At 46.0% G+C, this 16,660-nt stretch overlaps 1 protein-coding gene across 5 annotated transcripts in view; it reads left to right on the top strand.

Moving 5' to 3' along the window:
- Positions 1-16,660, top strand: part of HDAC5 (histone deacetylase 5) — a 119,670-nt gene that overhangs the window by 55,595 nt on the left and 47,415 nt on the right. For all 5 annotated transcript variants that reach the window (XM_081837644.1, XM_081837646.1, XM_081837645.1 and 2 more), the window contains 4 exons: positions 5,910-6,054; positions 7,613-7,730; positions 12,468-12,598; positions 14,802-14,933. In XM_081837644.1, coding sequence (XP_081693770.1) covers positions 5,910-6,054; positions 7,613-7,730; positions 12,468-12,598; positions 14,802-14,933 — 526 coding nt within the window. The remainder of the gene's footprint in view (positions 1-5,909; positions 6,055-7,612; positions 7,731-12,467; positions 12,599-14,801; positions 14,934-16,660) is intronic.

The following is a 16,660-nucleotide window of genomic DNA, read 5'->3' as shown; positions in this document are numbered from 1 at the left end:
GCCCTGCAGAAATCCTTTCAGGTGGAAATGTTTGGGCACAGCACCAGGGACTGCGTACCACAGAGTGAGAACCACTCCTGCATACCAATGACTCTGTTTCTCTTTCTCCTCCAAAGCCCAGGTGTACCAGTGGGTTCTACTAGAATGTGGGTGGGAAACCTTTCCATAACGGCCACATTTCCCTCAGGGTAGCCTGCCAGGGGCCACAGGCTGGTTGGGGTGGGGGAAGGGCTGAAGCCAGTGGGTGTGGTACTCCCCCTCCTCACTTTGTGCTGCCTCCCTAACGAAGTTTGCAGTGCCTGCTGTTTGTTTATTCATAAGGTTTCTACCCTGCCTTTCTGAATCCTCATTCAAGGCAGCTTGCATAAATTGAAATCAAACTTACCTACTCAAGACTCTTCTGAATTGAAAAGCTTTCTCTGGTTTCTGATGGGCAGGTGCTGCGATTTGTTGCTGCTTCGTGGAGCCAGTGTGGTGTAGTGGTTAAGAGCGATAGACTCGTAATCTGGGGAACCGGGTTCGCGTCTCCGCTCCTCCACATGCAGCTGTTGGGTGACCTTGGGCCAGGCACACTTCTCTGAAATCTCTCAGCCTCACTCACCTCAGAGTGTTTGTTGTGGGGGAGGAAGGGAAAGGAGAATGTTAGCCGCTTTGAGACTCCTTCAGGTAGTGATAAAGCAGGATATCAAATCCAAACTCTTCTTCTTCTTCTTCTTCTTCTTCTTCTTCTTCTTCTTCTTCTTCGGTTGCTATTGTATTGGCGCTGTCAGTGTGCGCTGGACGACAACTCCCAGCAACCTTGGCCATTGGCCACCCTGCCTGGGGCTGATGGGAGTTGGAGTTCACACAACACCTGAAGGGATGCTTGTTAACTTTAGAGGATGGGGGCTAAGGGTTTTGAGGAAGGGACCTTGCTGCCGCATACTGCATTTTTCATCCCATAGGACGCTCAATCCCATAGGATGCACCTAGTTTTTTGGGGGGGAAATAAAGGGGGAAAAAATTCCCTTTATTTCCCCCCCAAAACCAGGTCGGGGAAGCCGAACCAGGTCGAGGAACAGCGGGATGGTGGCGCTGCGCCTCCCTGCTGTCCCCCGAGCTTGTGGGGCTGGCCGATGTCTGCCCGGCACGCGGGGCACTCTGCTTCAGTGCGCCCTGCCCGCCGGGCGGCATGCTTCTATCCGCAGCATGGGGAGCCCTGCGGGGAACTCCTGCAGGGCTCCCCACGCTGCGGATGTGTTCCCGAAGCGCCGGGCGCTCTGCTTTCAGCATGCCTGGCGCTCCGGGAAGCAGGCTGCTATCCGCAGCCTAGACAGCCCTGCAGGAACTCCCGCAGGGCTGCCTAGGCTGCGGATGTGTTCCCGAAACACCAGGCGCTCTGCTTTCAGCGCGCCCGGCACTCCGGGAAGCAGGCTGCGGATGTCTTCCTGAAGCCTGGAGAGCGAGAGGGGTCGGTGCGCACTGGCCCCTCTCGCTCTCCAAGCTTCAGCGAAAGCCTGCATTCGCCCCATAGGACGCACGCACATTTCCCCTTCATTTTTGGAGGGGAAAAAGTGCGTCCTATAGGGCGAAAAATACGGTATTTATGTTGCTTGTCTCTGTTTCCCCTGTTTAGTATAGCGCTGTTAGTATTTGATGGTTGCACCTTAGGTGATTGTATTGCCTTTCATTTGCGGCTTGCAGTATGTCCTCCTAGGTACCCTTGTGGGTTGCCAAGCAGTTGGTATAATAAATGGCCACCAGTTGTATAGACTTTGGAGGGGGGGGAATGATCCCCTGGAATCTGAGTGGGAATGGAGCGGCTGCCCTAGGAAGAAGCAGTTTGGAACATTTTAGTTCAGAGAAAAGGCGAGTAAGAGGCAACATAATAAAAGTTTATAGAATGATGCATGGCAGGGAGAAAGTGGAACTAAAACTCATGGACATCCAATGAAACTAAATGTTGAAAGATTTAGGACTGGGTCATTGCACGTCAGTTCAACGCGGTCATGCCACCCACTGTCTCGGATTTGATGAAACTTGGTGTACACCCTTCCCTTAAGAAACCCCCTTAAATTTTCCCCCTCTATCTCAAACGGTTTTCATTTTATAGCACTTCAAAGTTTCATGAAATCTGTGTTTCTTTCCCCCTTAAGATCCTTGGTCTTGTGTGCATTTTAATTTTTTTCTCCATAACCAATGATCAGATCTCTTTGAAATTTTACACAGAGCTCAATAACATGATGAGGATTTCAGGGGAAAATACACCAGCACTCAAAAGATTTTATAAATGCCTAAAAAAAAAGTATAAATGTAGCTTTTTTGGTGGAAAAATGAGGTTTAGAAATCCTAAATTTTCAGCGTGAGGGCATGATGGAAACAAAAGTTTTCGATGGTGAAAATTATTGCAAAGACATGCTCTTTCTCAACAAAGAATAAAATTTATGGGTCTCTTATGTCGTCTAACAAAATTTTAAGTTTTTTGGACATCTTGGGGGGGAATGGCTACTGGGTACAACTTTCCTACAATCCATAGCTGTAGTAGAAAAAATTAATGAAACAAAGTTGTTCATCTTAAAATCTAAAATAATATTTGTTATTACAGGTGGGTTTTCCCCCCAAAAAAGTTCAGGCTTGTTTTTCAGTTTGGGGTATTTAAAACTATGAAAATTGGCTATATCGTGAAATCAATCTAAAAAAAATAAATTGGTCTGAAACTTTAAAAGAATGTAAAATTATGCATTATATTCAATGAGGGTGTATACCAAGTTTCATCAAAATCCGAGATGGTGGGTGGCGAAACCCTTGTTTTTTGTGTTGATTTGATGTGGAATGACCTGACTGATAGGCAGCACATAGTCAAAATATGGAGGCAGTGATGGCCACCATCTTGGTAAAGGTAAAGGAACCCCTGACCATTAGGTCCGGTTGTGACCGACTCTGGGGTTGCGGCACTCATCTCCCTTTATTGGCCGAGGGAGCCGGTGTTTGTCCGCAGACAGCTTCCGGGTCATGTGGCCAGCAGGACTAAGCCGCTTCTGGCGAACCAGAGCAGCACACAGAAACACTGTTTACCTTCCCACTGGAGCGATACCTATTTATCTACTTGCACTTTGACATGCTTTCAAACTCTAGGTTGGCAGGAGCAGGGACCGAGCAACAGGAGCTCAGCCCATCACGGGGATTCGAACCGCCAACCTTCTGATCAGCAAGTCCTAGGCTCTGTGGTTTAACCCACAGCACCACCCACGTCCCTTCCACCATCTTGGAGATGCCTTTAAAAGAGGGTTAGACAGCTATACAGAGAAGAGAGCTGTTGAAGGGTACTAGCCACAATGGCCATGCCCTACCTTCAACCTTTGCTTCTCAATACCAGTTGCTGGAAGCCACATGAGAGGAGAGTGCTCTTGTGGTTTCCCACAGACATCATCAGGTTGGCCACTGTGAGAATAGGATGCTGGACTAGATGGGCCCGTGGCTTGACTCAGCAGGCTGTTCTTAAGTTCTTACGTTATGTTCATTCATTTGCTGTATATTGCGTTTTGCCTATGCTCGAGAATACAGATTACTAGAAACGATGAATCACGCACACCGCTTTCATACTTGAAGGAGCATAAAAGGTGGGGGGGCGGTGACTAACACACTGCCTTTGTGTGGTGGTAACAATAAGCCCTAGTCTAGCACTATGAGAATGAGCCTACGTAAGCTTCAGGCTTGCATTCTTCCCTCTCCTCTGATTTGGCCACGAGGAGGAATGTAGGAACCCCCTGGCTTTAAACTAACAATGTTTATGTCCCAACAGGGACTGTTCTTAGTTTTAACTATGGTTTGTCGAAGCAACTCAGCTTCAAGCCATCGTTAACATTCGTGGCAGTCTGAGGCTCTCTCAGGCTCATTCTCATAACACTAAACTTGGTTTAGCATTACGATACGATACGATAATCTTTATTGTCATTGTCCCATACAGAACAATGAAATTGAAAAATATCTACACCAGACATTCAAAAACCAACAAGCGCTGCTATCCCAGCGTGGTTAGCCCCCTAAAAACTCTGATACCCCATAATGAAATACAATACACTCCCATAGAGACTCCTTACACTGCGTTTAAAACCAAAATCGCATTTGGATAGAAACTGTTTCTCAGGCGGCTAGTCCTAGTCTTTATAACCCTCTACCTTCTTCCAGAAGGCAGAAGCTGAAAGAGATCCTTTCTGGGGTGTGCACTATCTCTGCAACTTTCTTATGACACCTGGAAGCATAGATTTGATCCAAGGTGGGAAGAGTGCACCCAATTACTCTCTCCGCAGTCGTTACAATTGTGGACAGCATTGTTTTTTCCCTGACCGTGCAGCTCCCAAACCACACACACACATTATGTCTGAACAAATCCTTCCAACTAATGTGCTCCATGGCCTGCTGCTCAAACTTGAAAATTAGTTCTGCATAATACAAAAGTCATCAGCATTATGTATTGCCTGAGCATGCTAGCTTCTGGGGTCGGGACAAACAATCTGCATCACTTTTTGTCTCAAGCCATTGTCCCACACTACGTCATCCCAACTTACTTAGTTTTGTCAGAGGTTAAGTCTGATTGTGTGCATAAAACCACTTATTCATCCATCATGGCACCTTTTCAACTCTGATTTCACTTCCTTTGAGTTTTTTAAAAATAATATATACCTGCCCTCTTAGTTGCCTGGGCTTGGAACAGATGTTTTGTTTACCATGTGATTGTCTTCCTTCAGCTTGTTCTTTATAAGAGAGAGCAACCACACAAAGTCCCCAATCTTCACAAAGTCCCCATTCTCTCCCCTTTAACCCCCCCCTACATCATATCAGTGCCAAATTCTCCGCCTGCATTGAACCGGTTATTTGCTTCCAAAAGTGCCATTGCAATCGGCACCTATGGGAGCAAATAGCAGCCAGGGAGGGGGAAGAGGAATTTGGCAGGAAAAATCAGGTTGCGGGGGTGGGTAAGACCCAACCACCTCTACTTGTGTCTCACAGCCCTGATCTGGATTCTTCACCCTTTTTTGCAGCTGTTACTTCTTTAAAGAAAAGAAAAGAAAAGGGGGGAGGGGAGAAAGCCCAAGAATAACATGGAACCTTCCCAGGATAGGATGCTTATTTTTATTCAAGTTTTAATTGATCTGTTGGTTTTGCAACATTTATATTTTGCCTTTCTGCCCAGCAAAGGCAGCTGACAGCAGTAAACAAAGCAGAAAAGGGTCGGGTTCAACAAAGCAGTTGCACAACACGAGCTGGGACAATGAGTCCTGCTAGTGCCATGGGGCTTCCTACCACCTCTACACCCCCTCCCCAGGTCATCTCTGTGGGAGAACCCCCAGAACAGCATGCAGTGAGAAGGGAGGGGAGCTAGTTCTGTTTGGCAAGCGGAAATGCTTGCGCTGGTGGCAAAATTGGCTCCATGTTGAATTCCTCCCACAGCCTATAACAAACAGGCAATAAAGCAGCTAATGAAGATTGTGCAAGAGGGATTCCAGCGCCGGCAGCCAATGAAATCAACTGCCACTAAACCGAAACACCCTCTTGAGAAAGCAGTGTGCGTGCTGAGCTTCCAAAAACCAGGGTGCGAGGGAACAAAATGGATTTCCTATAGAAGGGCGTAGAGGCGCCACTACGGAGAAGGCCCTGTTTTTAGTACAGGAGGCAGAGCCTCAGGGGAAGAAGACCTGAGCGACTGGATATCAGAATTTTGAAGGTCTCTTTTGCAGAGGCGTCAGCAAGGCTCCGTAAAAAAGCCCCTGGACTATGGTATTATGAAGTTGGAAGTCTGCATCAAAAGATTGCACATGTTTATGTCTGGGTTTTGCGTGCGAAGGCTGGCAAGGGTGGGTGGGTGGGTGGGGGACAAACACACGGACCCCTGCAGACCCACTAACTCCCTCCCCATCTCCCCTCTGCAGCAACAGCAGGAGATGTTGGCAGCAAAACGCCAGCAAGAACTGGAGCAGCAGCGTAAGCGAGAACAGCAGCGGCAGGAAGAGCTGGAGAAGCAGCGGCTGGAGCAGCAGCTACTTATTTTACGCAACAAGGAGAAAAGCAAAGAGAGTAATAAATATATATATATTTATATTTGTATTGAGTTGCGTTGGTTAGACTTGGTATGCTGAGGACTTGAAGGATTTCACACTTTCCCACCCCAGAAGCAGCACAGTAGAAAGAATAAGATACAGCATGGGTAGGCAAACTAAGGCCTGGGGGCCGGATCCGGCCCAATCGCCTTCTAAATCCGGCCCGCGGGCAGTTTGGGAATCATTGTGTTTTTACATGAGTAGAATGTGTGCTTTTATTTAAAATGCATCTCTGGGTTATTTGTGGGGCAATGGAATTCGTTCTTTTTTCCCCTTTTCTTTCAAAATACAGTCCGGCCCCCACAAGGTCTGAGGGACAGTGGACTGGCCCCCTGCTGAAAAAGTTTGCTGACCCCTGAAATACAGTTAAAATTGCCGCTGTTTCCCTAGAAAAATAGGTGCCAGAACTCACCATGAATGCCCATCTTCTTCTCTTAGAATGGCAACGGCGCCCACCTGAGAGGTGTCTGAACTGGGTTCTGGCAAGTTCTGGCTGGGAAAAAAACAAACCCTGTGATAAGTGAACAATTCTAAAAGTATCATTCTAGATTTAGCTTCCATGCCTCCATATGCCTTAGGAATTGTTGAATGAAGGGCTGGTCACCCCCATGCAAAAGCCCTTTGAACTGTGGTTTTAATGAAGAGGGTTGTGAATTTCTGCAATGGAATTTATAGCAGCCTCACAAACCTGCGGTTCCCAAGGTTCCTTTAGGAGGAGCCTCAAACAGTCTTGCTTGAAGAGGTGAAAATTAGCGTGGCTGCTTAAGAAACTATGCAGAATGCTGCTCTGTCTGTGATACATATTTAATTTTTTTGAATATGGCTGGTTCACAAGAAGCCATCGATGCATCTGATTTGGCCCTTAGATTGAAGGTTTGACAAATAAATAAACAAGAGTGGAGCTTTACAGGGACACCTCAGTGACAGAGCCGCATAGACAATCCCCACCTGTGGCAAAGGAGAGGTGTGTTTTTTCAATCATGTGCTTGATTGAGGTGGAGAGGATTGCAAACAAAAGGGCAGCCTGGAGGGTGAGGTGAGAAGGGCAGTTATCCCAGAATACAGTGCAATAGTGAAGCATTGCATTATGGGAAATAGTGTTCTGGTCGCTACCATTGCCATGGATATATATACCTTGCACTTGTGGGGAGTGCAGTGTGGAAGTTGGAAAGCTCTGGAATTAATTCTGGAATTTAAGGAGTCTTTTATACTGGTAGACCATACTTCTGCTGGATCAATAAACCATGGTTTTTTGGATCAAGAACAAGGAAGTGTGCCTCCTCCTCATGTGCCACAATACAGCATTTCAGAGGCTTGCCCAACCATAGTTTCTCGCTGCATCAAAACTGGGAAAATGTGGTTTATTCTCCAACTAGAAACCAGGCAATTAAAGGCAAATGGTTTGTAGTCAGAGATTAAACCACAGTTGTGTGTGCACAAGCACAACTCTCATTCTTAGTCTAATAAATCATGGTTTCTGGGATAGAAAGTCCCAGAAGGGTTTATCCACGAGTGTTTTCCTAACTCTTCCACAGGTGCCATTGCCAGTACCGAAGTGAAGCTGAAACTTCAGGAGTTTCTTCTCAGCAAGTCTAAAGAGCCAGCAACAGCAGGCGGCTTGAACCATTCCCTCCCTCAGCACCCCAAATGCTGGTAGGTCTTACCACCTTTGCTTCTGGGCATTCATGCCGGGTCTAGGACAGGACGTCAGTGGGGTGAGAGTTTACCACTGGAACGAATGTAGTAATCTCAAGAGAGAAGGCGTAAAGTCTGTTTTTCGGCATCTGGGGGACTCCCTTTTCCTTCCACACATCTGTCTCCAGTTTGCCGAAAATTTGACTGGTGTGTGTGTGTATTGCGTGTTTGTTTTCCTCGGCGGATAGTAGTGGGTGGATAGAGTGACCCTTTGACCATCCAGTAGCTACCCTGATTGAGAGTACAATGTTATGCTAAGGGGTAACTTAAATATTCTTCAGCATGCACACTTAGTAAATGGAACCAAGGCTGTGATAGATGGCCCTGCTTTTAAAAGGAATAACCTTGTGCATAGACCTTCAGTTATCTTAAAGAGCTTTAAAAGGGGGGTGAGATAAATTTGTGGAGGGTCAGGTAATCAATGGCTAATTGTCATGATTCCTGTATGGTACCACCCTGCCTATGAATTTAAGCCGCTGTGGAATAACAGCAGGAGAGGGCAATTGCATTAATGCCTTGCTTCTGGGCTTCCCAGAAGCCTCTGGCTGGCCAGTACAGGAAACAACATGCGGGGCTAGATAGGCCTCTGGTCTGGTCGCAACAGTGCTGTTCTTCTGTTAATTACATGTGCAAATTATACCTGCTCAAGGCGAGCTGCTCCTGTTGTCTCTCCAAGAGCTGATTTAGATGTGATGGAGCATCTCCACATCTCTCTGTTGCCCAGAATAGAATTTTCACATCCCGCCTCCACTCCAAGCCAGGAGGTTGGGGTGTGTGTGTGTGTGTGTGTGCAGGCACATGAACACAAAGGCAAGTATTCTATTTCGGGCAGTGCAGAGATGTGGGGGAACAGGAAATGTGAGGCATCAGTGTGCTTCCTCTTCTGTCCAAAACACCATCGCGCTGGAAGGCGTCAGAACATCCTCATCGTAAACTGTGTAGCCACCAGCCAAGTCAAATTTCTCGAGAGAACCATCAATTTCATCGCAGTGATGATAGCTCAGTTACCAACCCAGCTTCTCTAAGTTATGACTTTACTTGCCTCTAAGCCCTCCCCCTAAGGATACCTGTTAATGAAAGTTTCTGTCTCAGATGGTTGTTTCATAGAGAGACAAGAGAGTGGGTTTTGGGGCCAAGGAAGTGAGCAGGTTTGAGGGAAACACCTCAGTGAGAAATGGGCCTGTGTGCTGCTGGCATCAAGGGACATTGGGGACACGAAAAGGAATGAGGGTTAGATATTAATCCATATACAGTGGTACCTCAGGTTACATACGCTTCAGGTTACAGACGCTTCAGGTTACAGACTCCGCTAACCCAGAAATAGTACCTCGGGTTAAGAACTTTGCTTCAGGATGAGAACAGAAATCGCGTGGCGGCAGCAGGAGGCCCCATTAGCTAAAGTGGTACCTCAGGTTAAGAACAGTTTCAGGTTAAGAACGGACCTCCAGAACGAATTAAGTTCTTAACCTGAGGTACCACTGTACTGTAATGAGTCAACTGTGTGGCGGCTGGTCTTGAATTTAGCCATTTGACTATCAAAGCATGAAGCATCCATAAACCCCCTGGGAGATTGTAGGCATCCATCTGTCTTGAGATACAGTGAAGTGTGCATCTCCAGTAGTCAAACTGCTGGAGAACCGCAACACCTCCTGTGGTTGCAGAAACCGGTAACTGATAATTGCTGGCTTCTGTATTGTTTTTGATGTGTTAGCAGCACCAAAGTGACCTCCCCGGGCTGCAAGCCTGGGCAGTTTGCGGAAGTCCTGTGCTGCCCAGATGACAAGACCCCTTTTCAACCTCGTTTATATGGTCCAAAGGAAAGCAGAGCAATACACTGGGTGCCAACTCGACCGCTGGAGTTGCCGGAAGGAGGCATACAAGACACCATCCAACTTCCTTAGGGACTCCACTCCAGATTTGTGTAGGGTATACTCCTTAACCTTTTCTTCTCCCGAATATGTCCCTAGAACAGGGGTCAGCAACCTTTTTCAGCCGTGGGCTGGTCCACCGTCCCTCAGCCCATGTGGTGGGCCAGACTATATTTTGGAGAAAAAATGAACGAATTCCTATGTCCCACAAATAACCCAGAGATGCATTTTAAATAAAAGCACACATTCTGCTCATGTAAAAACACCAGGCAGGCCCCACAAATAATCCAGAGATGCAGTTTAAATAAAAGCACACATTCTACTCATGTAAAAGCATGCTGATTCCCGGACCGTCCATGGGCTGGATTGAGAAAGCGATTGGGCCACATCCGGCCCACGGGCCTTAGGTTCCCTACCCCTGCCCTAGAAGCTGTCAGCGTGTGACAGTAGCCACACCCCAGGGAGTAGTGGAGAGGAAAAGAATCATTCTGAGCTTCCCTCTGTCTGGCTCTATCCTTCCCTTGAGTCCTCACCATTCTTAGTAGTGGTGTTTGTAGCAGGGAGTCACACACTTTTCTGTTTCCCCACCCTGACCTATAAAACTGACCCCATCCTGCCCTCTCCTCTAGGCCTTGCTTGCCCTCTGACTTATTCCACCTGCAACTTCTATCTACTGATAACCCACTGAATTTCCTGGAGCATGGATGCTTAAAGCAGTAATCCATTTAGCCTGCTTAGAACAGATCACAGATGGACCATTATCCCTTCCCCCACCCTCCCAGTCACCCACAGTGGATATTCTTATCTCACCTCTTGGGTCACCCCCCTCCCAAGTCCCTTTAACCTACATTCAGGAATAGAATCCTGACTTGACTGTTGTCAACTTTATGGATGGCAGAAAGACAAAGAAATGCTATGTCTATTCACACTCCTGGCCTCTCTTCTTGTTAATTTTCTTGGTTGCATTTCCACTCTGTCCCATCAAAAGAAAGCTTGCTGATCAAGCAAGATAAGCCATTAAGGTATAAAATACTTTATACTATAACGTAGGAAATCAAAACTTCCCCAAATCCTGTTTTTTAAAAGCCAGTCTGAAGAAACATTTCTGCAAAATACTCAGATGTATACTTTTGAATGACTTTCAGTGGCAGGGAGTCATAGAAGATTAAAAATATGGGGGAAAGCTATATTTTATTGGGCTGTTCTTACATTGGTTGTAGTAGGAGTGTGAGAGCTTTCTGACATCATAGGCGCCTTAATCATGCTGAATGGAAAAGCAGCAGTGTCACAGGTTATAGAGAGAGAGGGCAAGTTTTGTAGTTTTCCTTGTTATTTGCAAGTATACATAATGAGGTGTAGCCTAACCATTCCAAGAGATAGCCAAATCCCACTGCTCACATGCCAGCTCTCTAGGGAAACAGCCATCCCCCCACCCTGGTGATTACAGAACCAAAACTTAGTTTTCTGCAAGTGTTTCCAGACTGAAGACTCTGAATGCTACAAAATAATGTCAGGCTTGGATTGAAGACAACTCATTTGGGCTGCTGTAAACTGCTGTTTTCTAACTTCCTGGCTTGGCTCTGGATAGATAGATAGATAGACAGACAGATAGATGAGAGAAAGAGAGCAGGTTGGATTATGAGTGGAAACATTTGCATTGTTGATAAGACAAGTGGTAAATTACACAGTTAGGCTGCAAAATGACTGGGCATCAAAGCCAAAGTATGGATGAGAACCTTATGCACTTGGCTAAGACTTAACAACTCGCCGGTTGGACTACTCTCCCTGATGCTTCTTGACAAATTCCAATCTAGTTGGTTGAAGGGCACTCTCAGAAAATTGGCCACATATGGTCTCTCCCCAGAGTATTTATTAAGTTTAGAAAGAGGAAGGGCCAAGAACATAATCAAAGAAAGGCTCAGGGACATTGAAGCCCAAAATGACTTTAATCAACTTCCGATAACTTATAAACTCCTATTCAATTCCCAAAGGCCCCATCTAGCAAACTATCTCAAAGTACTACACAACGCTAAACACCGATGGGCATTTTCCAGGGCCCGCTTTAATGCTCTCCCTTCAGCTCTCCTAGAGGGAAGATACAACAAAACACCGATCGAACAAAGATTATGTCCCTGTAACAGCAATGAAATCGAAACCATCGAGCATGTCATCTTATACTGCCCATTATATCGAGACTCAAGAAAAGAGCTGATCGAGCCGATTTTAAGGAAAATACCTCGTAGTACAGACGACACCTATATCAGACACCTCTTAGCTGACAAAGAGACCGAAATCAACAGGCCTGTGGCAAAGTACTGTTACGTTGCAACAAGAGTAAGACGAGCAATGATGTCAGCAACGGAGTTTAAATTGTAAACATCGAAGGAACGATAATAAACAGTAGTGACATTTGAATTGAATTTTAAAACCTTAAAAGCCGAAACTTGGTCATAAATATAAGTACCAATTCTGTGAATTGGCTACATTTTTAATGTTATTTGTAGCTCAATACTACTTATAATGCCATATTTTTATAAACTGTTTTCTGGTCATTGACCGTATTAAAGATATTTGAATTTGACTGGGCATATTTGCATTTGTGGCCTTATAACACTGAGAATTCTGCTGTTCTTATCTGCCTTTTTCAATCTGTTGTTGCTGCTGCTGTTTTAAATAGCAAGTTACGATAAGTTGTGCTGTCCATCCTGGATGAAAAAAGAAGAAGGAGCAGGACATATCAGAATAAGTCTGTTGGCTCTGCTACTTCATATAACCCTATTGGTCTGCACCATTGTAATTTGGTCAACTTCTTTCTCTGTTTCCACAGGGGGGCTCATCATACCTCATTGGACCAGAGTTCCCCTCCCCAGACAGGAAGCCCAGGAACACCACCCTCTTGTAAACTACCTTTACTCGGCACTTACGACAGCAGAGACGACTTTCCACTCCGGAAAACTGGTCAGCAAACCCCCTTGGTGATGGGATAAGCCAGAAAACCAGGGTGGGGTAGTGGGAGGTGTTGATGAAATTTAGTCCCCTGGGTGGAAAGGGGCTTTCTGCACTTTCTGAGTATGCTGGCTTGAAAAAACCAGGATTGTGTGTGTGATTTTGTTGGAAGAGCTACAAGTATGGGGGAGGGACATTCATTACGTTAGTTTATTGAACATTATTGGAGACTAAGATGAGCTTTCCGAAAGCTCAAGTGGGCGAATGTAAGGCTCCCTCCCATGCCAGATCTCAGTTCCTCTAGATATTAATTATGATAAGCACCTACACTTCTGTGTGTGCCAAGCGCCTTGTATATTCTTGAGCAAGTGGGATTTGCAAAACCTACTGTGCAGACTGCTTCTGCAAACAGCTTACTTTTAGATGCAGTTCAGGGCTTTACAAAAAAATCAGATGTTTAGGTGCTAATTATGTAACCTTACAAGAGCTTCTCGGCAGACAGGCATTGAGAAAAGACAACAACCCAGCTGCTATGCGGAAACAAAGCTCCTTAGAAACATAGGAAACAGCCTTATGCCAGGTCAGGCTATCTGTCTAGCTCAGCGCAAGCTACTGTTCTTCTGGCAGCAGTGCGCCAGAAGGCACAGAGAGGTCTTCCCCATCACGAGCTAGCTGTGATCCTTTTAGCTGGAGATGTCAAGGACTGAATCTGGCTCTTTTGCATGCAAGGCATGTGGTCTACCGCTGAGCTATGGCTCTTCCTCGGGTGGGCTGGGCTAGACTGGAGGGCAGCGACTAGTCATGTTGCCCAGTATGGTTGTGCAGAGATTTGAACCCAGGTCAAAATCCCAACGCTCAATCCAACACTCCACACCAGAGGCGGGCAACCTAAGGCCCATGGGCTGGGGTTGCTTAACCGGCCCATAAGCCGCCCCCAAACGCAGCCACACGCTCGGCGAGTCCCCACACGCTGCGCTAAACCAGCGCAGCGTGGGGACGCTCTTCCACAGCTCCGGAAATTGCTTCTGCGCATGCCCAGATGCCGAAAATCACTTCTGCGCAGGCACAATTTCCGGTGTCTGGGCATGCGCAGAAGTGATTTCTGGTGCCACAGACATGCACAGACGTGATTTCCAGCGTCTGGGCATGCACAGAAGCGATTTCTGGCACCGCGGACATGTGCAGGATCTCCACGGGAGTGATCCGACCCATGCCCAGTAAGCCTTGCCAACCCCTGCTCCACACCATGCCAGCTTCTTTCAAGAGCTTAACTCTTCTGGAAATTCACAAAGTGGTTCTTTGCTTATTGCAAGCTCACCTGACCCATTTTATCAAGACTGGAGCCCCCTTGCCGACAAGTAAGAAAGATAAATTTTGGAAGAGTTGGGCTCAATCAAGTGAGGGAGAGGAAGCGACAAATGCATGTAGTGTGTCCTGAGTAAAAGAAAGCAGGAACATACCTGGATTTGCACAATTTCCTTTGTGCTTTTGAAGGAAGGGATGGAAATTCTTTTATTATTATTATTATTAAACGTTTTATTTAGGCATACTTACAAACAAGCAAACAAACAAAACAACAAGATATACACACTTAACCACAAAACAAGAAGAAAAAGTAAGGACAAAAGGAACATAAAATACCACACCCGTGTGACTTCCCTCCACCAGCTCTCGTCACCTTTAAATCATTTAAATTCTTATTTACATTGCATATCAATTATCACCGTAATTACTTCTTTTATGGTACTATTTTAATATAACATCAGGTTATCCTTACATGATGGAAGTTCTTTAGGTGAGAAGGAGGTGGGGCTTGTCACTCTGATTAGTTGGGCAGGAAGAACTTTAGTCGGATTTTTAGACATTGACGGACGAAGCTTGGACAGACCTATAACTTCCTACTGGGGCACCAAGACATGCACAACTCCCCGTGTGCAAGGGCCGCCATGTTCTCTTCCATTAGTTGTGGAATGCATGTACAAAGGGGAATTCCTTGCAAACGCTGATTGTTGCCCATTGTAGATGTGAATGGGATACTCCTGCATGCATGGAACTCTCTGTCCATGTTGGTCCTCTGTGTGACTTAGGTATATGTATTTGAATCTGTTCTTGTGGAATTTGCATGGAGGGTATCAGCCAGCAATTCGACCGCTTGTCTTGCTTTTCTTCTACCTTTCCGTCATGTTCCTGTGCCTTCTCCTCCTCCTCCTTCCAGCCTCAGAACCCAACCTAAAAGTGCGCTCACGGTTAAAACAGAAGGTTGCAGAGAGGCGGAGCAGCCCCCTTCTGCGGAGGAAAGATGGGACCGTCATCAGCACCTTCAAAAAGCGAGCAATTGAAATTACAGGTGAGCCCAGCCAGGGCGGGGTGAGTGGGAGGGAATAGCTTTCGCTAGTGACATTTGCACGGGAGAATAGCTGGGCATGGGAAAGATGAAGTATTCATCACACCCTCTAGTCCCCTCCATCCAGTTCCCCACCCTCAAATACCTTGGCAAACATGGATTTGGGTTTTGTGAGGTAACTTTTAGTTGGGTCTCCAGAAGATCCCATAGTGTTCCTTCAAAATGTGGAATCTTCTGCATTCATTCATCTCCACTTCACTTCCTTCCTGGAGGTGTAGAAGGCATATTCCTTTCGGCATGAAGGGGGGCGCAACGGCTAATTCCTAGCTTCAAATGAGTATTTGACTCCCATTTGTTTATTTTGAGCTTTCTAGGTTGGGCCAGTAAATCAAGGAGGGAGGAAAGAGAGGAGGTTAAAGTAACACCCTCAAAAGCTTCACACAGGCTCAGATGGGGGCTGTGTGCCACAAAGTGGGAGGGAGGGGTTGAGATAGCAGACTGGAAGTGACAAATTTGGGATTCAAGGAGGAATGCGGCAAATGATTTTAAAAAATGACCTAGAAACAGCAAACTGTGGATTCCCACTTTAAGAACAAGCTGCAGGATGTCTCAGGCTTGCACACCCACCCCACTTCTCTTCTCTTCCTGTGATGAGGAGAAGCTTACGGTTTTAACTAACCACATTGCCCCTTTGATGTCAGCACTGAAAACCATGGTTTGTTTAAACTATTGATTGAGAGCAAGTTAAGTTCTGAAACTTTGGTTTGATCTTGGCCTGCTGCCAGTACAGTGGTACCTCGGGTTACATACGCTTCAGGTTACAGACTCCGCTAACCCAGAAATAGTACCTCGGGTTACGAACTTTGCTTCAGGATGAGAACAGAAATCGTGCTCTGGCGGCACGGCAGCAGCAGGAGGCCCCATTAGCTAAAGTGCTTCAGGTTAAGAACAGTTTCAGGTTAAGAACGGACCTCCGGAACGAATTAAGTACTTAACCCGAGGTACCACTGTAACTATATTTTAAACAAGCCACAGTTCCCAGAGCTCAGGCGTCAATAGGAAACGGTGGTCGATTTAAATGTTAAGCTTTAATATTTTTCTCAGAGGAGGAAAGGAGAGCTGAACATTACATTCTGATTCAAACTTTATACAGTGGTACCTCGCAAGACGAATGCCTCGAAAGACGAAAAACTCGCAAAACGAAAGAGTTTTTCATTTTTTGAGTTGCTTCGCAAGACGGATTTCCCTATGGGCTTGCTTCGCAAGACGGATTTCCCTATGGGCTTGCTTCGCAAGACAGAAACGTCTTGCAAGTTTGTTTCCTTTGTCTTGCAAGTTTGTTTCCTTTTTCTTAAAACCGTGCATTCACTTCGAGGAGCAATTCATAGCCCGCGGTGTGGTAGCCTTTTTTGAGGTTTTTGAAGACTTTGGTGATTTTTGAAGCTTTTCCAAAGTCTGTGCTTCGCAAGATGAAAAAACTCGCGGAACGAATTAATTTCGTCTTGCGCGGCACCACTGTATTTAGAGTCAAATCTTGTTCTTCCCTTCTCTAGTATGACCTTGTAACTATCGAAGCAAGCATCCATTTAAAGATTTATAAAATTCATAGTGATGTTAGGGGTTGAGGAAAGCCAAGAGCAGGTTATGAAAGTGAAGGTTTATTTAAATAAAGAATGCACCCAAGTTTTCCCCCCTATCCCTTTCAGATGTGCTGCTGATAAATTAAGATA

Source organism: Podarcis erhardii (genome assembly GCF_964252035.2).
Source record: "Podarcis erhardii genome assembly, chromosome: 13".
Taxonomy (NCBI): Eukaryota; Metazoa; Chordata; class Lepidosauria; order Squamata; family Lacertidae; genus Podarcis; species Podarcis erhardii.
This window is presented reverse-complemented; position numbering and strand designations above follow the sequence as displayed.